The following is a 23502-nucleotide window of genomic DNA, read 5'->3' on the forward strand; positions in this document are numbered from 1 at the left end:
TTCACATCTTCTATTCATTTGGTGAAGTGCAGTATAGTCTACATATTATTGTGTCCTTTATGTGAACATTATGTGAGCATCCCCATCTCTCCAGGATTCCGGATTCTAACTACTTTTTGTGGAATTCATGGTGTTGTCTTGGCAGGATGATTTGTGTTAAACAGTGTAAAAGTAAACACCAGCTTTTAAACTACACTCAGCACGATCCTAAAACTTACCTTAATATAACTGGAAAAGGGGAACCTTGTGGTATTCCTCTAGTAGTATCAAGGAACTGAGATAGTAGAACATCAACATTAAGTACTAGCCTAAGAGGTAAAGTAAATGCTATAGCTAGGCTGAATGCTAGGCTACACCCAGGCTCTCTACTTAATTCAGTCCCAGAGTGGGTGCTCCGGTCAGGTCCAGGTCCCAGCCACTCCAGCCCGGTGAGTGCTCAGTCTCACTGCCAGAAACAGGTAACTCACCCTTTAAGTCAACCAGAGTACCCTGGACTGGTCTCTGTGCAGAACACTTCATCACACGTGTATACTCTCTTTCTGTTATTACTGACTGTGCTTTCTTCCAATAGATGAACCAATAACCATGCTCCATGTTGAGATACTCAGGTATTAACTAATGAAATCTGGCAAGATTTGTTCTCTATTTTGTTCATTACTTCCTATCCAACAACCGCTGCATTAATTACCTCAAACATGTTTTCCTCTTTAATGGAGGGTGCTCAAGTGTGGTGCTGCTGTCATTTTAGTGCCAAACGGGTAAGTTTGATCTGGGTACAAATCTCTGAGGGTGTTAGTGTGTAAAAAAGCAGATTTGGTATGTAATTAACTGCCTAATCTCTGTCTCATAGCAACACCGAAACAGTCACCATGGATCACAGGCTGGAGATGGTTTATCTTTCCTTTGGAGATCCTAGTGCAGGAGATAAATTACAAACGAGTGGAACACATTCATTATAAACTCTTCATGCAGTTTGCCTGTGAAAGTGTTTAGGCATTCTGTAAAGTGAGAAGAATTTGTATTTGTACAGTGTCATATGAATGTGTAACTGACGGTATAAATTGTAATGGGTTGGTAGCTGTGTGTTTAGGTGTGTGTACATCGTGATGGACTCACTCTGAGATATAGCAGGTATGTTTGGTATGTCTTGATCTCAGACTAGGGAATCTTCTGCTCTAAAGGTAGGTGTGTGTCGACTAGTGACGTCACTCCTCACTAAGCGAAAATGACAACTAAAGCCTAATTTATACCTTACGTACATACGCAACGCAATTAGCTACTCAAAATGGCGGTCCTGCGTCAAGTTTGTTATTGCAGGGCTGCACACGTCTGCAAACAGGGCCAAGCCCGCTCATTAGGCAGGATTAGGCGGCAGATTGACGAGCTGCATTTTATGAGCTGAACTGACCAAGATGCACCAACAACACACAAAACCTTGTAATTCTGCCCCAAAACAATGACAATTTTTCACAACCAGTGGCATATGGGCTTTTTAGGTGAGCACTGATGCTGCCCTGTGATAAGCAGTGCCCACTTTGTCAAAGGCAGGGCAGCAAAATATGTTGCTTGTCTATTTCCAACACTCCTCTCTAGGGTGCTGTTGGAGAGACGTATCGCTGCGGCACTCCACCAACGTTCTGTCAACAACAAAAACTATCTAACATAAATTGTGTAGCAGATATAGCCAGAGTAAAACATGAGCCATTCACAATAATTAAAGCATAATGTCAATAAAAATTAGGCCATTACATCACTTTTTATCATTACCACATATCAGAGCCATGAAAATGAGGGAATGGACTTAAATGCGTGGACCAACCCGAATGGATGGAAGGGCATTCGTAAAATCCCATTGGTAAAATCGCCGACACGGTAGACTACACCCCAGTGAGCACAGACCGACGCAGACGTCTTTTGGGCGTCTTGTTTTGGTCCTATCCCGGACCGGCCGTCTTTTTTGGGGTGTTTTGCAAACGGTGGGCGTAGCACATGGATGGGTATTTCTAACATTTTATTTCAGGCGACACTGTAGGCTACACCTCAGTAAGCACGGCCCGATGCCTTTTGGACCGGCCTTGATTTCCACGGGATGCTGGTTTTTAGTCCTGTCCGGACCAAATCTGAATCAATCATAGACGTCTATGTTTGGTTCTGATTTGGTGTGGTTCGGACCGGCCTTGATTTCAACGTCCACGGACATTGATTCTATGAATTCAGAACCATTCATTCAGAACCTAAAATTAAACTGATTTCAACGATCAGAAAATACGTATTTTCTACAGTCGAAAATCGTCTCTGTGGTCAGCAGGACCAATCTGACTCTCAGACCTTAATATATTCTTTAGAGGAAAATTGGCACTCTCTTATTGACAGGGAGTTTATTTATAGGGGCCATTATTATAGAAGAACAGTCTTTCAATTCACAAAGACTGCTGCAACGTGTCACTGTGCTGTACTCGAATACAGGATAATAGTAGTACAGGTAGTGCAGGGAAGAAACATATTTCCAACATTTCCCCCAAAATTCCTAGGTTTTCCAGAAATCCTGGTTATGAAGGTTTCCTGATTTCCTGCTTATTCCATCCTGATTCCAGAAATCTTCTAACTAGGATTTCTTGTAAACCTTGGAATTTTGCAACCCTACAGCAGTATCTTTCTTGACGGGTCTGTTCTGTATTCATCAGACAGGATGCACAGAACAGCAGGACTGAAAGACTGCAGGGTTTTCACTATCTGTCTGACACACAATCACAACACCCATCTTCTACCATCCATTTACCTGTTCCAATCCATCAATCCATCAGTTTGGCCATCTAGCCATCAACCCAAGAACACATCCATCCATCTCAGGCTGCATCCCTCTGGTAAAAAGTAGTGCACTATATAGAGAATAGCATGCCATTTGGGTTGCAGTCAGTCTTTCTACTCATTGCACAGACACACTAACTTTTAGTAAAATAGATTTGTATTGGTTGCGTACACATTTTGCCGACATTATCGCAGGTGCAGTGAAATGCTTATGGTTCTAGCTCCAACAGTGTAGTAATACACAAAACACACACATCCCAAGAAGAAAATAATTAAGAAATATCAGAACCAGCAAAGCATATAATGGTGTGTATGGACAGTATACAGTATGAATAGAAAAGGTGTATACACAACCAAGAAATACCATAAACAATAGAATATTCTAATGTATACAGTAGACCTCAGGGTACCTTCAGCTCCAGTCCACTGTGATTAAGGAAATAGACCCAAACAATAGTCCTGGAATGGCTAGACACCAGGGGGAATAGATGGAATAACCTAGGGCTACCTAGAGAATACAAACTCCATCTCCACTAGACACCAGGGGGATGATAGATTGGAAGTAGAACTAAATAATACAACCCCTATATTTTACAATCCAAGTTAATGCCATGAGGGATAATTCCTTCAACATCCTGTTATAATCCATTCTTCTCTTTTATCAGTTTTACTCCTTTAGGGCATTAGCTGAAGAGAGTAGGGACAACCTGTCATCTGACTGAATCCAGATGCTCTGTCTGTCTGTCTGTCTCTGTCTGTCTCTGTCTTCTCCATTACAGACAAAGGTAAGAACCAGCATACATGCATGAAGGAGTTCAGCTCCATCTTGAACCTTCACCTAGTGTCCCCTACCAGTGTATCTAGACTCTGATGCTCCCTTCACTGTTAGTGCTGCTGCCTGGTAGACACACCAAACAGTGAGTCTTGTCAGGTAGCAGTTAGCTGGATAGTCTAGTAGCTGCGACTCACAGAGGCAGGATCGAAGTCTAACAGCTGGCCATTCTTATCTCACTGGGCAGATGGGTGTGTTGGTTTCTGACTACCTGTTTGACATCTTTGATTGGCCAGCAGCTCAACGTGTTACAGACACCAGACAGATGGTTGTTTACTTCAAGCTTTTTGTTTGTTGGTGTGAAATAATGATTCCCTCGCCCAGCGTTGTGTGTGTGTGTGTGTGTGTGTGTGTGTGTGTGTGTGTGTGTGTGTGTGTGTGTGTGTGTGTGTGTGTGTGTGTGTGTGTGTGTGTGTGTGTGTGTGTGTGTGTGTGTGTGTGTGTGTGTGTGTGTGTGTGTGTGTGTGTGTGTGTGTGTGTGTGTGTGTGTGTTGGCAGAACACAGAGCTGGCTGTCTTTCGAATATACTCGCCTCATTAGCCGAGAACAGCACTGCCGAGCTAGCCGGCCAGACATACTGCTAGCTGACATACACACTACTGTAGCTACCGTGTGCTCCCATCCACACACAGCAGGTCATGCCTCCTACTGAGCTAGAGGCTCCAGGTGAAGTTTCCCCTGGGTACAGATCTACACTACATGACCAAAAGTATGTGGACATCCCTTCAAATTAGTGGATTTGGCTATTTCAGCCACACACATTGCTTACAGGTGTATAAAATCGAGCACACAGCCATGCAATCTCCATTGACAAACATTGACAGTAGAATGGCCTTACTGAAGAGCTCAGTTACTTTCAACATGGCACCATCATAGGATGCTACGTTTCGAACAAGGCAGAAATTGTACGAACTGACATGCTAGAGCTTCCCCGGTCAACTTTAAGTACTGTTATTGTGAAGTGGAAACATCTAGGAGCAACAACAGCTCAGCCGCGAAGTGGTAGGCCACACAAGGTCATAAAACGGGACCGCTGAGTGATGACGTGCATAGCCCGTAAAAATTGTCTGTCCCTGGTTGCAACACTCACTACAGAGTTCCAAACGGCCTCTGGAAGCAATGTCAGCACAAACTGTTTGTCGGGAGCTTCATGAAATGGGTTTCCATGGCCGAGCAGCCGCACACAAGCCTTAGATCATCATGTGCAATGCAAGTGGTGTAAAGATCGCTGCCATTGGACTCTGGAGCAGTGGAAACGAGTTATCTGGAGTGATGAATCACGGTTTACCATCTGGCAGTGCAACGGACAAATTTGGGTTTGCCAGGAGAACACTACCTGCCCCAATGCATAGTTCCAACTGTAAAGTTTGGTGGAGGAGGAATAATGGTCTGGGGCTGTTTTTCATGGTTCGGTCTAATTCTACAGCATACAATGACATTCTAGATGATTCTGTGCTTCAAACTTTGGCAACAGTTTGGGGAAGGCCCTTCCTGTTTCAGCATGACAATACCCCCATGCAAAAAGCGAGGTCCATACAGAAATGGTTTGTCAAAATCGGTGTGGAAGAACTTTATTGCCGTGCACAGAGCCCTGACCTCAACCCCATCGAACACCTTTGGGATGAGTTGGAACACCGACTGCGAGCCAGGCCTAATCAACCAACATCAGTGCCTGACCTCAGTAATGGAATGGAAGCAAGTCCCCGCAACAATGTTCCAACATCATGAAAAGCCTTCCCAGAAGAGTGGATGCTGTTATGGCAGACCAACTCCTTCAACGAGATGCTCAATGAGCAGGTGTCCACATACTTTTGGCCATGTGTAGGATCTACTGTCTCATCAGTGTAGAGGCAGACTGCTGCTCTCTATCTACTCTCATCAGTGTAGAGGCAGACTGCTGCTCTCTATCTACTGTCTCGTCAGTGTAGAGGCAGACTGCTGCTCTCTATCTACTGTCTCGTCAGTGTAGAGGCAGACTGCTGCTCTCTCCATCTACTGTCTCATCAGTGTAGAGGCAGACTGCTGCTCTCTATCTACTGTCATCAGTGTAGAGACAGACTGCTGCTCTCTATCTACTGTCTCATCAGTATAGAGGCAGACTGCTGCTCTCTATCTACTGTCTCATCAGTATAGAGGCAGACTGCTGCTCTCTATCTACTGTCTCATCAGTATAGAGGCAGACTGCTACTCTCTATCTACTGTCATCAGTGTTGAGACAGACTGCTGCTCTCTATCTACTGTCTCATCAGTGTAGAGGCAGACTGCTGCTCTCTATCTACTGTCTCGTCAGTGTAGAGACAGACTGCTGCTCTCTATCTACTGTCATCAGTGCACCAGAGGGAGAAATCAGTCCTGCTGTGTATCACTCTGGGTAGAAGCTGCCCTTAGGGGACAGGTCTAGGATCAGCATTTCTTCCATAGGTGTGTGCGTGCGTACGCGACAGTGTAAAGCGTGCTCCAGCCAGGCTACCCAGGAGGATTGTGTTCAGCAGGAACATCCAGTCATAATCCTGTTTTGTTGTTTCCCTCCAGGAGATCAGAAACATGCAAAATGAAGAGCTGATGGGGATCAGACGAGAGGAGGAGATGGAGATGTCTGACGATGACATGGAGGATACACACGATCCTGACGACTCAGGTACACACACACTACACACACACCACACACACACACACACACACACCACACACACACTACACACACACTACACACACACCACACACACACACACACACACACACACACACACACTACACACACACACTCACACACACACACACACCACACATACTACACACATACTACACACACACACCACACACATCACACACACTACACACATACTACACACATCACACACACTACACACATACCACACACACATACCACACATACTACACACATCACACACACTACACACATACCACACGCACACACGCGCATCCCACACACACACACACACACACACGACAGAAAAGACTCTGACAACTATTGGTATATGGCTGGTGTCTTTTCTCCTTAGTTGTAGAATAGACCTGTAGCTCAGCCTTCTCTGTGTTGCTAATGAGGTGTTTTGTGAGTTCCTCTCCAGCCTCAGTGTGAATGGAGACGTAACATGAGAGAGGAAACAGTCGCCAGCTCATTCACTCTCTAAATGGCCAAATTAAGCTGGAGAGGAGACTGTGTAACGGCCATCTCCAGACTGTCTGTGGCTGTGTGTGTTTGTGGGAGTCAGAAAGAGAGTGGGTGCACGCGGGTGGTAGACACTCAATCACAGCTGGAACTAAGTGTTTCTGTTTCTGTCTGTTGGCATGGTGCGGGTGTAATTAGCTGGTAGAGACACTGAGCTGACTACTGCAGGCTTTTGTTCTCCTGGGCCCAGATTCACAAAACCTTCTTAAGAAGAAATGTCTTCACTGCCATTTTTTTTCCTAAACTATAGATTTAAGAAGAAAGTTAAGCAAAGCTGCTATTCCTAAAAAAGTTATTTGGAAATCTTCTTGAAATGTTTCTCCTTGAAGATTCTTGAAAATTAATTTATTGGAAATGTTCTTAATTCCAGGATAGCTAAACCCTTGTCTTAAACTCAGGGCAGTCAGAGAGAGAGAGAGAGAGTGTGTGTGTGTGTGGTGTGTGTGTGTGTGTGTGTGTGTGTGTGTGTGTGTGTGTGTGTGTGTGTGTGTGTCAGCTCCTTCAGCTAATTCAGTGCTGTTCTGGGCACCAGTGAAGTGCCATTAAGTTTGTCTTTTCGCTGAACATCCTGTTTATGTCTGCTGAGCCAACAGAGCTACTGATGTAAAACAGATTGAAACAGACCATAATATTCACCTGGACATTCAGATGACCCTCTGCTTCTCTCTAAAGCAGTTAGAAAGAGAAGGGAATGGAAGCCAAGAGAGCAGGGCAAACTGCTACAATCAGGTCTCCTTTTCAAGTGTGTCGTTCACTTTCTGCTTTTGAATTGTTGTGGTCTCCTCCAGTTAAGACAGCCTCCCTAATTTCTATGCAGATATATGCAAATGTATTCATCAGCCAAGCAGGTTTTGATTTCCACCTTTTCATGTGTGACCTTGCTTATTAGAAAACACTAACGATCGTTGTCAGGAGGCTGTCACAATGTTGGAAAGGAATGCCGTGGAGAAGGGCACAGGATGTGGCAGGGAGACAGGTGTTGATGTGACACCCCATCATATTCACATTAACAGACTCAGTCACACCTGCTAGGGCTTCCTGTAATGCAGGAGCACAGGGGGAGGGGCTTGTTTACACCTCCTCCAATCCTGTTTAAGAAGCCAAGTCTCTGTGCTCTCAATCATAGACAGGTGGTCTGTTTAACCTATCGACAGGCTTGAAGAGGAAAACCTGTATTCTGGGTTGGTGCTTCTACATTAATACAGTGCAGAGTGGGAATGGGTTGGTCATTCTACAATAATACAGTGCAGAGTGGGAATGGGTTGGTCATTCTACACTAATACAGTGCAGAGTGGGAATGGGTTGGTGCTTCTACACTAATACAGTGCAGAGTGGGAATGGGTTGGTCATTCTACAATAATACAGTGCAGAGTGGGAATGGGTTGGTGCTTCTACACTAATACAGTTCAGAGTGGGAATGGGTTGGTCATTCTACACTAATACAGTGCAGAGTGGGAATGGGTTGGTGCTTCTACACTAATACAGTGCAGAGTGGGAATGGGTTGGTGTGCATTCTACACTAATACAGTGCAGAGTGGGAATGGGTTGGTGCTTCTACCTAATACAGTTCAGAGTGGGAATGGGTTGGTCATTCTACAATAATACAGTGCAGAGTGGGAATGGGTTGGTGCTTCTACACTAATACAGGTCAGAGTGGGAATGGGTTGGTGCTTCTCTCCTGTCAGCAGCCTGGTGCTGAGGTGCTGGGGGTCGATACTAAAGCCTGTCACGTTGTGGAAGGGGAATTGGTCGAATACCCCAGACAGCAAGATGAGGCTCCCTGATCAATACACACCTCACCCAAAACCTCCTCGCCTGCTGGCTCTCTCTCTCTCTCACTCACTCACTCACTCACTCACTCACTCACTCACTCACTCACTCACTCACTCACTCACTCACTCACTCACTCACTCACTCACTCACTCACACACACACACACCACACACACACACACACACACACACACACAGCAGGTCGATGACTCAGAGGTCTCTCTCTCAGCTCAAACAGGCAGATAATGCCGGATTCAAAGCAGGCAGCTGGAGTCCCTGTGTTGAGTAACACATACGTACACACACACATGCTGGGCCTCACACACTCACTCTCAGGTCTTATCTCCCCAGCTCAGCCACTCAAACACACCCTCTCATTACATCACACACATCCCCCTCCGACAGCTGTAAAGAACAGACTCTCCTATCAAAGGAACAGGGGAAGAGTAGTTCTCATCACACTGCCTCTCCTGTCTGTTCAATAGGACAGGTTAGGATTTAATGAGCAGTTTTCATCACACTGTCTCCTGTCTGTTCAATAGGACAGGTTAGGATTTAATGAGCAGTTTTCATCACACTGTCTCCTGTCTGTTCAATAGGACAGGTTAGGATTTAATGAGTAGTTCTCATCACACTGCCTCTCCTGTCTGTTCAATAGGACAGGTTAGGATTTAATGAGCAGTTCTCATCACACTGTCTCTCCTGTCTGTTCAATAGGACAGGTTAGGATTTAATGAGCAGTTTTCATCACACTGTCTCCTGTCTGTTCAATAGGACAGGTTAGGATTTAATGAGCAGTTCTCATCACACTGTCTCCTGTCTGTTCAATAGGACAGGTTAGGATTTAATGAGTAGTTCTCATCACACTGCCTCTCCTGTCTGTTCAATAGGACAGGTTAGGATTTAATGAGCAGTTCTCATCACACTGTCTCTCCTGTCTGTTCAATAGGACAGGTTAGGATTTAATGAGCAGTTTTCATCACACTGTCTCCTGTCTGTCCAATAGGACAGGTTAGGATTTAATGAGCAGTTTTCATCACACTGTCTATCCTGTCTGTTCAATAGGACAGGTTAGGATTTAATGAGTAGTTCTCATCACACTGTCTCTCCTGTCTGTCCAATAGGACAGGTTAGGATTTAATGAGTAGTTCTCATCACACTGTCTCCTGTCTGTCCAATAGGACAGGTTAGGATTTAATGAGCAGTTCTCATCACACTGTCTCCTGTCTGTCCAATAGGACAGGTTAGGATTTAATGAGTAGTTCTCATCACACTGTCTCCTGTCTCTTCAATAGGACAGGTTAGGATTTAATGAGTAGTTCTCATCACACTGTCTCCTGTCTGTCCAATAGGACAGGTTAGGATTTAATGAGTAGTTCTCATCACACTGTCTCCTGTCTGTCCAATAGGACAGGTTAGGATTTAATGAGTAGTTCTCATCACACTGTCTCCTGTCTGTCCAATAGGACAGGTTAGGATTTAATGAGTAGTTCTCATCACACTGTCTCCTGTCTGTCCAATAGGACAGGTTAGGATTTAAAGAGTAGTTCTCATCACACTGTCTCCTGTCTGTCCAATAGGACAGGTTAGGATTTAATGAGTAGTTCTCATCACACTGTCTATCCTGTCTGTTCAATAGGACAGGTTGGGATTTAATGAGTAGTTCTCATCACACTGTCTCCTGTCTGTCCAATAGGACAGGTTAGGATTTAATGAGTAGTTCTCATCACACTGTCTCCTGTCTGTCCAATAGGACAGGTTAGGATTTAATGAGCAGTTCTCATCACACTGTCTCTCCTGTCTGTCCAATAGGACAGGTTAGGATTTCATTAATATTTCTCATCACACGTGTGTGTGTGTGTGTGTGTGTGTGTGTGTGTGTGTGTGTGTGTAGGCCCTGTGGCCCAGGTGGAGGCCCTAAAGGAAGAGAATGACTCTCTGCGCTGTCAGCTGGACGCCTACAGGAACGAGGTGGAGCTGCTGAAGCAGGAGCAGGGCAAAAACCAAGAACACACACCTCCACAACACAGTGAAGAGGACACCATCAGGCAGCAACAACTAACCTTTCTACAACAGGCACTACAGGGAATGCAGAAGGTACTACTTCTACCAGACATACCCACTTGTGTTAACTTCTTGCAGCAGTCCCTACTTTGGATTTATTTTAATCAATTCCACAGGAATTTTTCATTTCCTGGTTCCATACAGATATTAAACCCCTGCAGATTCTGGCTGGTGAGACTCATAATCCATTGGTTTGGCTTCCTGGGGTGACCAGTCGTATTGAGGAAAAGTTACTTTTAATAGAGGTGGATAGAGAACTGCCCTCCCAATCTCACACACACATACGCACACACACACAACACTGAGAAAGAGGGAGAAAGAGGAGTAGGGCTAGAGGGAGGCATAGAGAGCGAGAGCAAGAGGGGTGCACTCTGAGAGTAGGATGGATAGAGAGATATAAAGAACAATAGAAAGACTTGACAGGAAGAGAGTCATTCTAGAATCTGATCAGTCTGCTGACCTAGACGCTGTACACAAACTAATACCAGCTGGAGGGGTTTTCTAATCAAATATCCCCCTCAGAGAAAACAAACTGTTGGTTAAACAACCATCAGGCAGGAAATATGTTGCTTCCATCACCTGCTGGGTCATCAAATATCCTCAAGTAGTCAACGGTCATGCTCATATGAATAGACAAATGGTAATTACATTTCCAACATGCAAGTTTCAACATTACCATGAAAATATTAAATGAATGGATAGAAATGAGGAGGAAGAGATGAAAATGGAGTACTTCATATTGCTCTGTGCTAAATTGTGATATCAGGCAGGCTCTGGCAAATTACCATAACATTTTATCAGCAGGTGATTTGAGTCTGCCCAGGTTCTGTGAATTTCTTCCACTTCTGAGTCATGTAATACTTGTGTATTTCAGCCTAAACCCAACTGAGACTGTGATATAGTTTTTTTTAAGGTGGAATGGATAAGGAGAAAGGACTTTTCAGCTTCTACATGGTTCTGACCTACATAGAGAAGCTATAAGCTAAAAGTTCCTTACTCGATGGCAAATCCTGAAACATAAGGGAAAGCACCGCTGGCTAACATGGTTTCCTCTATGGAGCTGATGGATAAGGGGTTAATAACTAGCATGAGTCATATGCCTGTAGTAAGCAAGAATCTGTAGCGGTGTCTTCTCGGTCTTAAGGATTAGCTTGCATCTGTAGCTAACTGTGCCTGGGTTAGGTATCATCTGTAGCTAACTGTGCCTTGGGTTAGGTATCATCTGTAGCTAACTGTACCTTGGGTTAGGTATCATCTGTAGCTAACTGTGCCTTGGGTTAGGTATCATCTGTAGCTAACTGTGCCTTGGGTTAGGTATCATCTGTAGCTAACTGTGCCTTGGGTTAGGTATCATCTGTAGCTAACTGTGCCTTGGGTTAGGTATCATCTGTAGCTAACTGTGCCTTGGGTTAGGTATCATCTGTAGCTAACTGTACCTTGGGTTAGGTATCATCTGTAGCTAACTGTGCCTTGGGTTAGGTATCATCTGTAGCTAACTGTGCCTTGGGTTAGGTATCATCTGTAGCTAACTGTACCTTGGGTTAGGTATCATCTGTAGCTAACTGTACCTTGGGTTAGGTATCATCTGTCGCTAACTGTACCTTGGGTTAGGTATCATCTGTCGCTAACTGTGCCTTGGGTTAGGTATCATCTGTAGCTAACTGTGCCTTGGGTTAGGTATCATCTGTAGCTAACTGTGCCTTGGGTTAGGTATCATCTGTAGCTAACTGTGCCTTGGGTTAGGTATCATCTGTCGCTAACTGTGCCTTGGGTTAGGTATCATCTGTAGCTAACTGTGCCTTGGGTTAGGTATCATCTGTAGCTAACTGTGCCTTGGGTTAGGTATCATCTGTAGCTAACTGTACCTTGGGTTAGGTATCATCTGTAGCTAACTGTGCCTTGGGTTAGGTATCATCTGTCGCTAACTGTGCCTTGGGTAAGGTATCATCTGTAGCTAACTGTGCCTTGGGTTAGGTATCATCTGTAGCTAACTGTGCCTTGGGTTAGGTATCATCTGTCGCTAACTGTGCCTTGGGTTAGGTATCATCTGTAGCTAACTGTGCCTTGGGTTAGGTATCATCTGTAGCTAACTGTGCCTTGGGTAAGGTATCATCTGTAGCTAACTGTGCCTTGGGTAAGGTATCATCTGTAGCTAACTGTGCCTTGGGTAAGGTATCATCTGTAGCTAACTGTGCCTTGGGTTAGGTATCATCTGTAGCTAACTGTGCCTGGGTTAGGTATCATCTGTCGCTAACTGTGCCTTGGGTTAGGTATCATCTGTAGCTAACTGTGCCCCTCTCCAGGCCCTGAAATAAACACCTGCCAAATGACGGTAGATTTTGGCATTGGCAGGTAAGATGTCTATTTCACCAACCACGTTGGCAGGTGGTCAGGGCTCCACCGTGGAGGCATTTCACTCTCATTTGTGAATAAAAATAGTCCAGTATGATCACATTTATAGTAAAATAAATGCTGCAGTAGCTGTTTACAAAGTATTTCCGCTGGTAAATTAATTGCACACAAGAACTACAAAGAACTACAAATCCTATATAGCCTATTCCACCTCTAAGGGGCAGGGGAACATTTTGGTAAAAAAGGTCTCACAAAATGTAATTATTCAATATACCACATTAGCTCTTACTAGTAATACATTTGTTTTAAAAACATTACAAAGCATGCTTATCTGTTTTTTTTGTGTTTTGTTGGTGTAATTTTTGCAGGCCAAAAAATATTTTGGCTTGTAAAAAATCTGAGTAGCTGATAGGTTTTTGTATCTCCCTGCCACAGTGGCTGGTGGACCAAAAAGTTCATTTTAGGCCCCTCTCTGTAGCAGACGCTGAAGCGTTAGTTAGCATCTGTGGCTAACTTTGCCATGTCTGTGGTAGAAGCTAAGCGTTAGTTAGCATCTGTGGCTAACTTTGCCATGTCTGTGGTAGAAGCTAAGCGTTAGTTAGCATCTGTGGCTAACTTTGCCATGTCTGTGGTAGAAGCTAAGCGTTAGTTAGCATTTGAGGCTATCTGTCTTCTCTCTAAAGATTAGTTCAAATCTGTAGTTGCCTCCCGAGTGGCTTAACGGTCTAAGACACTGCATCGCAGTGCTAGAGACGTCACTACAGACCTGAGTTCAATCCCAAGCTGTGTTGCAGCCGGCCACGACTGGGAGACCCCTGAGGCGGCGCACAATTGTCCCAATGTTGTCCGGGTTAGGGGAGGGTTTGACCAGCCGGGATGTCCTTGTCCCATCGCGCTTCAGCGACTCCTTGTGGAGGGCCAGGCGCATGCACACTGACTTCGGTTGCCAGCTGTACGGTGTTTCCTCCGGCACATTGGTGCGGCTGGCTTCCGGGTTAAGCAAGCAGTGTGTCAAGAAGCAGTGCTGCTTGGCGGGGTCGTTTTTCAGAGGACGCATGGCTCTCGACATTCACCTCTCCCTAGTCCGTACGGGAGTTGCAGCGATGGGACAAGACTCTAACTACCAATTGGCTGTCACGAAAAATAATATCTGTAGCTAACTTTGCCGCCTCTGTATCAGAAGCTTAAAGGGATACTTTGTGATTTTAGCAATGAGGCCCTTTATCTACTTCCCCAGAGTCAGATGAAGTCATGGATATTATTTTTATGGTATCCTTGAAGTATCCCTTTAAAGGTTAGTTAGCTTACTGTATGTGGCTCACTGTATGTCCTTTGTGTTTGCAGCAACTGCTGAAGATGTGTGAAGAAATGAAACAGAGGGAGGCAGAGTTGGAGAAGAGTGTGGAGGACAAACAGCAGCTGGAGATCCAAGTACAGAGCCTCAAGGAAGGACTGGAGAGTCTGAAGAAAACACGCACACCACAGGTCAGTAACACACACACACACCACAGGTCAGTAACACACGCACACCACAGGTCAGTATCACACACACCACAGGTCAGTAACACACACACCACAGGTCAGTAACACACACACACACACACACACACACACACACACACCACAGGTCAGTAACACACGCACACCACAGGTCAGTATCACACACACCACAGGTCAGTAACACACACACCACAGGTCAGTAACACACACACACACACACCCCCCCCCCCCCCACAGGTCAGTAACACACACAACACATGCCCTTTACAGGCCCTAACACTCTCATAGTGCAAGCTTTAAAGAACACTTTACAGCTTGGCTAATTTGAAAGGTGCCTGTGGTTTGAAATGGAATTACCATATGGTAGACTGAATTAGGGATGCATTAGGGATGCACGATATATTGGAATCGGCCGATATTAGCTAAAAATGCCAACATCGGCATCGGCCCAATGTCTAGTTTAACGCCGATGCGCAAAATCGATGTCAAAGTTGATGTGCATACCTGTATAACGTAGGTAGATTACATAATGACACCACCAAAAAAATAGCGCTACACGTGCAACACAGCATTCCTAACCTAGCCCACAATGTCTGCTGTGTGGATCGAGCAGTCAAGTCGAGCAGTCATTTGAAAGATTAAGAACATTTCAGCGAGACAACTCAAAGGCGAAATCCATTAACGCCAAGATAATGGAATTCATTGCCCTTGACAATCAACTGTTCTCTGTCGTGGATGATGTTAGCTTTCACCGATTGTTCGAGCACCGGTACACACTACCAAGTAGGTGCTATTTTTCAGATGTTGCCCTACCGGAGTAACACAGTATTGTTGAAACTCACATCCATGAGCATCACCGCTATTCGCTTCACGACTGACATTTGGACCAGCGATGTCAGCCCCATGAGCATTGAGTCTGACAGCACAGTGGGTCAACGAAGATTTCGTACTGAGGAAAGCCGTATTGCATGCTCAAGAATGTGCTGGTTCTCATACTGCTGCTGCCATTTCAATGGCATTTGAGAACACGTTTGAAACTTGGAAACATAAACACTCCTAGCTCCATTCAAACAACTGACTGGAGAAATAAGCTCAACTGTGTCTGCAGCAGACGTGATACCCTGTCATGGCATTGAAACACCTGATCAACCAAAATGCCAACACAGACCGTCAGGTTAACTTGGAAAAGTACTCTACCAGAAGCTGTGAACAAACGATTCGGTGGCATTCTCTCTGAGCCTCTATTGTGTCGCCACCATGCTCGATGATAGGTACAAGGACCACTACTTCGATGCAGACAAGAAACAGGGTTTACGTGAAATGTTAGACAGCTAGACAAGATGGAAACGGACACAGTGACAGTGTGCACCGAGGAAGAGAGGCCATGGACAGACAGAGCTGAAACTTCACTGCTTGACATGTATGATGAAATCCTGGTTGAGACTGAACAAATGGACAATTAAACAGCACAGCAAGTAAGTGAAATAAATAGGTTTTGATTATGTTTTACTGGTAATGGGGACATATGTAAATGCCAACAATAACTTTTTGGTCTGTGATTCAACTGTCTGACTGTACTAGAATGCTTAAAAGGCCGGTAAAATGATAGTTTTCTTTTTTTGTCAAGGAAAATATCGGTATATCTCTAGTCAGAATACTTTCCGAATGCACTGTATATAGAGAAAGACGGCTCAATCATCTTTACATCAAACTAGACTCTTCAAACTATCTACTAGATTCACCACCTCTTTATCTGGCTAGCTTCTTTAAACTAAACCAGCCTGTGTAAACTGACACATCATATTACATTTACCATGTGTCACCATACTGTTTATGGCACTGTGCCACCGCACAGGCTAAAACATCTTTATAAATTTACAGTTGAAGTCGGAAGTTTACATACACCTTAGCCAAATACATTTAAACTCAGTTTTTCACAATTCCTGACATTTAATCCTAGTAAATATTCCCTGTCTTAGATCAGTTAGGATCACCACTTTATTTTAAGAATATAAAATGTCAGAATAATAGTAGAGAATTATTTATTTCAGCTTTTATTTCTTTCATCACATTCCCAGTGGGTCAGAAGTTCACATACACTCAATTAGTATTTGGAAGCATTGCCTTTAAATTGTTTCGGGTAGGCTTCCACAAGCTTCCCACAATAAGTTGGGTGAATTTTGGCCCATTCCTCATGACAGAGCTGGTGTAACTGAGTAAGGTTTGTAGGCCTCCTTGCTCATACAGGCTTTTTAAGTTCTGCCCACAAATTTTCTATGGGATTGAGGTCAGGGCTTTGTGATGGCCACTCCAATACCTTGACTTTGTTGTCCTTAAGCCATTTTGCCACAACTTTGGAAGTATGCTTGGGGTCATTGTCCATTTGGAAGACCCATTTGCGACCAAGCTTTAACTTCCTGACTGATGTCTTGAGATGTTGCTTCAATATATCCACATAATTTTCCTCCCTCATGATGTCATCTATTTTGTGAAGTGCACCAGTCCCTCCTGCAGCAAAGCACCCCCACAACATGCTGCCGCCACCCCCGTGCTTCACGGTTGGGATGGTGTTCTTCGGCTTGCAAGCATCCCCCTTTTTCCTCCAAACGTTACGATGGTCATTATGGCCAAACAGTTCTATTTTTGTTTCATCAGACCACAGGACATTTCTCCAAAAAGTACAATGTTTTTCCCCGTGTGCAGTTGCAAACCATAGTCTGGCTTTTTATGGCGGTTTTGGAGCAGTGGCTTCTTCCTCGCTGAGCGGCCTTTCAGGTTATGTCGATATAGGACTTGTTTTTCTGTGGATATAGATACTTTTGTACCCGTTTCCTTGAGCATCTTCACAAGGTCCTTTGCTGTTTTTCTGGGATTGGTTTTCACTTTTCGCACCAAAGTACGTTCATCTCTAGGAGACAGAATGCGTCTTCTTCCTGAGTGGTATGACGGCTGCGTGGTCCCATGGTGTTTATACTTGCATACTATTGTTTGTACAGATGAACGTGGTACCTTCAGGCATTTGGAAATTGCTTCCAAGGATGAACCAAACTTGTGGAGGTCTACAATTTTGGTCTTGGCTGATTTCTTTTGATTTTTCCATGATGTCAAGCAAAGAGGCAGTGAATTTGAAGGTAGGCCTTGAAATACATCCACAGGTACACCTCCAAATGACTCAAATGATGTCAATTAGCCTATCAGAAGCTTCTAAAGCCATGACATCATTTTCTGGAATTTTCCAAGCTGTTTAAAGGCACAGTCAACCGCCCCCAGGTGGTGAGGGTAGGTAGCAACACATCTGCCATGCTGATCCTCAACACTGGAGCTCCCCAGGGGTGCGTGCTCAGTCCCCTCCTGTACTCCCTGTTCACCCACGACTGCATGACCAGGCACAACTCCAACACCATCATTACGTTTGCAGATGACACAACAGTGGTAGGCCTGATCACCGACAACGACGAGACAGCCTATAGGGAGGAGGTCAGAGACCTGGCCGGGTGGTGCCAGAATAACAACCTATCCCTCAACGTAACCAAGACTAAGGAGATAATTGTGGACTACAGGAAAAGGAGGACCTAGCACGCCCCCATTCTCATCGACGGGGCTGTAGTGGAGCAGGTTGAGAGCTTCAAGTTCCTCGGTGTCCACATCAACAACAAACTAGAATGGTCCAAACACACCAAGACAGTCGTGAAGAGGGCACGACAAAGCCTATTCCCCTTCAGGAAACTAAAAAGATTTGGCATGGGTCCTGACATCATCAAAAGGTTCTACAGCTGCAACATCTAGAGCATCCTGACTGGTTTCATCACTGCCTGGTACGGCAATTGCTCGGCCTCTGACCGCAAGGCACTACAGAGGGTAGTGCGTACGGCCCAGTACATCACTGGGGCTAAGCTGCCTGCCATCCAGGACCTCTACACCAGGCGGTGTCAGAGGAAGGCCCTAAAAATTGTCCAAGACCCCATCCACCCCAGTCATAGACTGTTCTCTCTACTACCGCATGGCAAGCGGTACCGGAGTGCCAAGTCTAGGACAAAAAGGCTTCTCAACAGTTTTTACCCCAAAGCCATAAGACTCCTGAACCAGGTAATCAAATGGCTACCCGGACTATTTGCATTGTGTGCCCCCCCAACCCCTCTTTTTACGCTGCTGCTACTCTCTGTGTATCATATATGCATAGTCACTTTAACTATACATTCATGTACAAACTACCTCAATTGGGCCGACCAACCAGTGCTCCCGCACATTGGCTAACCAGGCTATCTGCATTGTGTCCCACCCGCCAACCCCTCTTTTACGCTACTGCTACTCTCTGTTCATCATATATACATAGTCACTTTAACCATATCTACATGTACATACTACCTCAATCAGCCTGACGAACTGGCTGATTGAGGTAGTATATTGAGGTAGTAGATCGATTAGCACACCACCAGATTGTTGTCTTGAAACATACCTGCACTTTTATAGCCTCGCTACTGTCTTTTTACTGTTGTTTTATTTCTTTACCTACCTATTGTTCACCTAATACCTTTTTTGCACTATTGGTTAGAGCCTGTAAGTAAGCATTTCACTGTAAGCATTTCACTTTGATTTGATTTCAACTAAGTGTATGTAAACTTATGACCCACTGGAATTGTGATACAGTGAAATATAAGTGAAATAATCTGTCTGTAAACAATTGTTGGAAAAATTACTTGTGTCATGCACAAAGTAGATGTCCTAACCGACTTGCCAAAACTATAGTTTGTCAACAAGAAATTTGTGGAGTGGTCGAAAAATGAGTCCAACCTAAGTGTGTAAACTTCCGACTTCAACTGTAACTGCCAAAATAAAGAAAACACGTGAGTAAATGAGGGATACGAAGTATATTTAAAGCAGGGGCTTCCATACAGGTGTGGTTTTCTGAGTTAATTAACCATGTATAAAAATACCCAGTTGCCCATTATTTTGGCTACCATGGCTAGAAGAAGCAATCTTAGTGGCTTTGAAATTATTATTATTGTTTTTATTTTATTTAACCTTTATTTACCTAGGCAAGTCAGTTTTGAACAAATTCTTATTTACAATGAGGGCCTAGGAACAGTGAGTTAACTGCCTTGTTCAGGGGCAGAACGACAGATTTTTACCTTGTCAGCTCGGGATTCGATCTATCAACCTTTCGGTTACTGGCCCAATGCTCTAACCATTAGGCTACCTGCCACCCCAAAAAGGGATCTCAAAGCTTTAAAGGGTGTGTGTGTGTGTGTCTCACCAGATCTTAACCCAATTGAACACTTATGGGAGATTCTGGAGGAGCGCATGAGACAGCTTTTGCCCCCACCATCAATAAAAACCCAAATTATGGAATTTCTCGTGGAAGATTGGTGTCACATTCTTCCAATAGAGTTCCAGAGACTTGTAGAGTCTATACCAAGGCACATTGAAGCTGTTCTGGCGGCCTGTGGTGGCACAATGCCCTATTAAGACACTTTATGTTAGCGTTTCCTTTATTTTGGCAGTTACTTGTATCTAGATAGCCTACGTGCTTGAAGGTGCACTTTACATTAGTTGTATATCGTTAGCAGGTGAATCTATCTTGTCCCCTATAGAGCTCTAATCAGGGCATAATATTTTCTTTGTGGTCCACCATCCATTGTGGCAGGTAGATAAAAAAAATCTACCAGCCAAAATATTGCAACAACAAAAAATATATGGATGCGTATACTTTGTTTCTAAAACAAATTATACTAGTAAGAACTAATGTGGTATATTGAATAATTCCATTTTTTGTTTTAACCAAAATATCATAGATGAGACAAGTTGAGGTGACGGTGGTAGTACAGCTCGAGTCGCTCGTGTTTGTGCCTGTAAGATTGTGTCTTGACTAGTAGAAGTGTTGTCTTTTCTTCCCTAGCAGTTGAATGTCAAATATTGAAAAACAACCTAACTTGTGAACAAAACAATGTAAATAGCCAAGGACAAAACCTCGCTTTAGTTTCAAGTAAATTAGACCAACTTTTATGCTTGTGCGCATCGCTTCTAAAAATGGATCTTTCACTCAGCTCTTCACTTGCGCACAGCCCCCAGTCAGGCAGTGTTGCAGTGCGACATGGAATAGGCAATGCAGGATTTGTAATTATTTGACTTTGGGCGATTCATTTAGCAACTATGAATCAAAACGGCAACTGCAGCATTTATTTTACTATAAATGTGATCATACTTGACTATTTTTATTCACAAATGCGAGTGACATGCTCGTAAAGGTCACCGTGAAGCCCTGACCACCTACCAACGTGCCTGGTGAAATATACATCCTGCCCGCCAATGCCAAAATCTACCCGCAGGTGTTATTTTGTGTTAATGCTTGTGTTGCTCATGGGGTAGCGTTGGCTGAGCAGGATTCCAGTGGGAGGGTTGACAAGAGCATGAGATTCCTGTTCAATCAGCTACTTAATTGGATAAAGATAATACTGATATGAGAGAGTCAAATGGTGCGTGGTCCATATTTGATTGCTTCTTTTCCAATCGAGACACATTTTCTCTTCTCTGCTTCCCGTAGCCGCTTGGCTAGTTGTTTCATTGAGTTTGGTTAATTAGTCATTCTGGACCTGCTGGCTGGGTAATATATATTAATTCAAATCAAAGAGAGTGACAGGTTTGTCAATATCTGGTTTAATAGTGACACTGTACATTAGAATGCTGCTAGGCACTGAAATGTGTCCCCTTCCAGTGATCCATGGGTAATATGGTCATTAAAACATGTATACATGTAGAGATAAACCCCTTCCAGTGATCCATGGGTAATATGGTAATTAAAACATGTATACATGTAGAGATGAACCCCTTCCAGTGATCCATGGGTAAGATGGTAATTAAAACATGTATACACGTAGAGATGAACCCCTTCCAGTGATCCATGGTAAATATGGTAATTAAAACATGTATACACGTAGAGATAAACCCCTTCCAGTGATCCATGGTAATTAAAACATGTATACACGTAGAGATAAACCCCTTCCAGTGATCCATGGGTAATATGGTAATTAAAACATGTATACACGTAGAGATAAACCCCTTCAGTGATCCATGGTAAATATGGTAATTAAAACATGTATACGCGTAGAGATAAACCCCTTCCAGTGATTCATGGTAAATAGGGTAATTAAAACATGTATACATGTAGAGATGAACCCCTTCCAGTGATCCATGGGTAATATGGTAATTAAAACATGTATACACGTAGAGATAAACCCCTTCCAGTGATTCATGGTAAATATGGTCATTAAAACATGTATACATGTAGAGATGAACCCCTTCCAGTGATCCATGGGTAATATGGTAATTAAAACATGTATACATGTAGAGATGAACCCCTTCCAGTGATCCATGGGTAATATGGTCATTAAAACATGTATACGCGTAGAGATAAACCCCTTCCAGTGATCCATGGTAAATATGGTAATTAAAACATGTATACATGTAGAGATGAACCCCTTCCAGTGATCCATGGGTAATATGGTAATTAAAACATGTATACACGTAGAGATGAACCCCTTCCAGTGATCCATGGTCATTAAAACATGTATACACGTAGAGATGAACCCCTTCCAGTGATCCATGGGTAATATGGTAATTAAAACATGTATACATGTAGAGATGAACCCCTTCCAGTGATCCATGGTAAATATGGTCATTAAAACATGTATACACGTAGAGATGAACCCCTTCCAGTGATCCATGGTAAATATGTATACTATACACACAGAGATGTATCACTTGAGACTCATTAACAGAATATAGAGATCTATTTGAGGAAAGCGTTGCTAGATTTGTGGCCATTGTGGAATGATTGTGTGTGCTGCCAGCTTGCCATGTTCGGCAGATTTCTGCATGCCATCATCAGTTAACCCCAGAGCCCCATTCACTGTCCAAGCTGTCACCAAGCATTATGTATTAAAGCTTTTTCGGTTACTGTACCAACAACTGTCCCTTCATCTAGGACCACTGATTCAGGCTTCATCTAGGACCACTGAGTCAGGCTTCATCTAGGACCACTGATTCAGGCTTCATCTAGGACCACTGATTCAGGCTTCATCTAGGACCACTGAGTCAGGCTTCATCTAGGACCACTGAGTCAGGCTTCATCTAGGACCACTGAGTCAGGCTTCATCTAGGACCACTGAGTCAGGCTTCATCTAGGACCACTGATTCAGGCTTAATCTAGGACCACTGAGTCAGGCTTCATCTAGGACCACTGAGTCAGGCTTCATCTAGGACCACTGATTCAGGCTTCATCTAGGACCACTGAGTCAGGCTTCATCTAGGACCACTGAGTCAGGCTTCATCTAGGACCACTGAATCAGGCTTCATCTAGGACCACTGAGTCAGGCTTCATCTAGGACCACTGAGTCAGGCTTCATCTAGGACCACTGAGTCAGGCTTCATCTAGGACCACTGAGTCAGGCTTCATCTAGGACCACTGAGTCAGGCTTCATCTAGGACCACTGAGTCAGGCTTCATCTAGGACCACTGAGTCAGGCTTCATCTAGGACCACTGAGTCAGGCTTCATCTAGGACCACTGAGTCAGGCTTTAACTAGGACCACTGAGTCAGGCTTTAACTAGGACCACTGAGTCAGGCTTCATCTAGGACCACTGAATCAGACTTCATCTAGGACCACTGATTCAGACTTCATCTAGGACCACTGAGTCAGGCTTCATCTAGGACCACTGAATCAGGCTTCATCTAGGACCACTGAGTCAGGCTTCATCTAGGACCACTGAGTCAGGCTTTAACTAGGACCACTGAGTCAGGCTTCATCTAGGACCACTGAGTCAGGCTTCATCTAGGACCACTGAGTCAGGCTTCATCTAGGACCACTGAGTCAGGCTTTAACTAGGACCACTGAGTCAGGCTTTAACTAGGACCACTGAGTCAGGCTTCATCTAGGACCACTGAATCAGGCTTCATCTAGGACCACTGAATCAGGCTTTAACTAG

The 23502-nt window shown here is 44.1% G+C and overlaps 1 protein-coding gene across 5 annotated transcripts in view; it reads left to right on the plus strand.

The window, feature by feature from the left end:
* Positions 1-23502, plus strand: part of LOC106604462 (ecto-NOX disulfide-thiol exchanger 2) — a 312275-nt gene that overhangs the window by 280094 nt on the left and 8679 nt on the right. For all 5 annotated transcript variants that reach the window (XM_014199102.3, XM_014199101.3, XM_014199098.3 and 2 more), the window contains 3 exons: positions 6173-6278; positions 10500-10702; positions 14366-14506. In XM_014199102.3, the coding sequence (XP_014054577.1) occupies positions 6173-6278; positions 10500-10702; positions 14366-14506 (450 nt within the window). The remainder of the gene's footprint in view (positions 1-6172; positions 6279-10499; positions 10703-14365; positions 14507-23502) is intronic.

The sequence above is a fragment of the Salmo salar genome, chromosome 05 (assembly GCF_965601325.2).
Source record: "Salmo salar chromosome 05, fSalSal1, whole genome shotgun sequence".
NCBI classification, from domain to species: domain Eukaryota; kingdom Metazoa; phylum Chordata; class Actinopteri; order Salmoniformes; family Salmonidae; genus Salmo; species Salmo salar.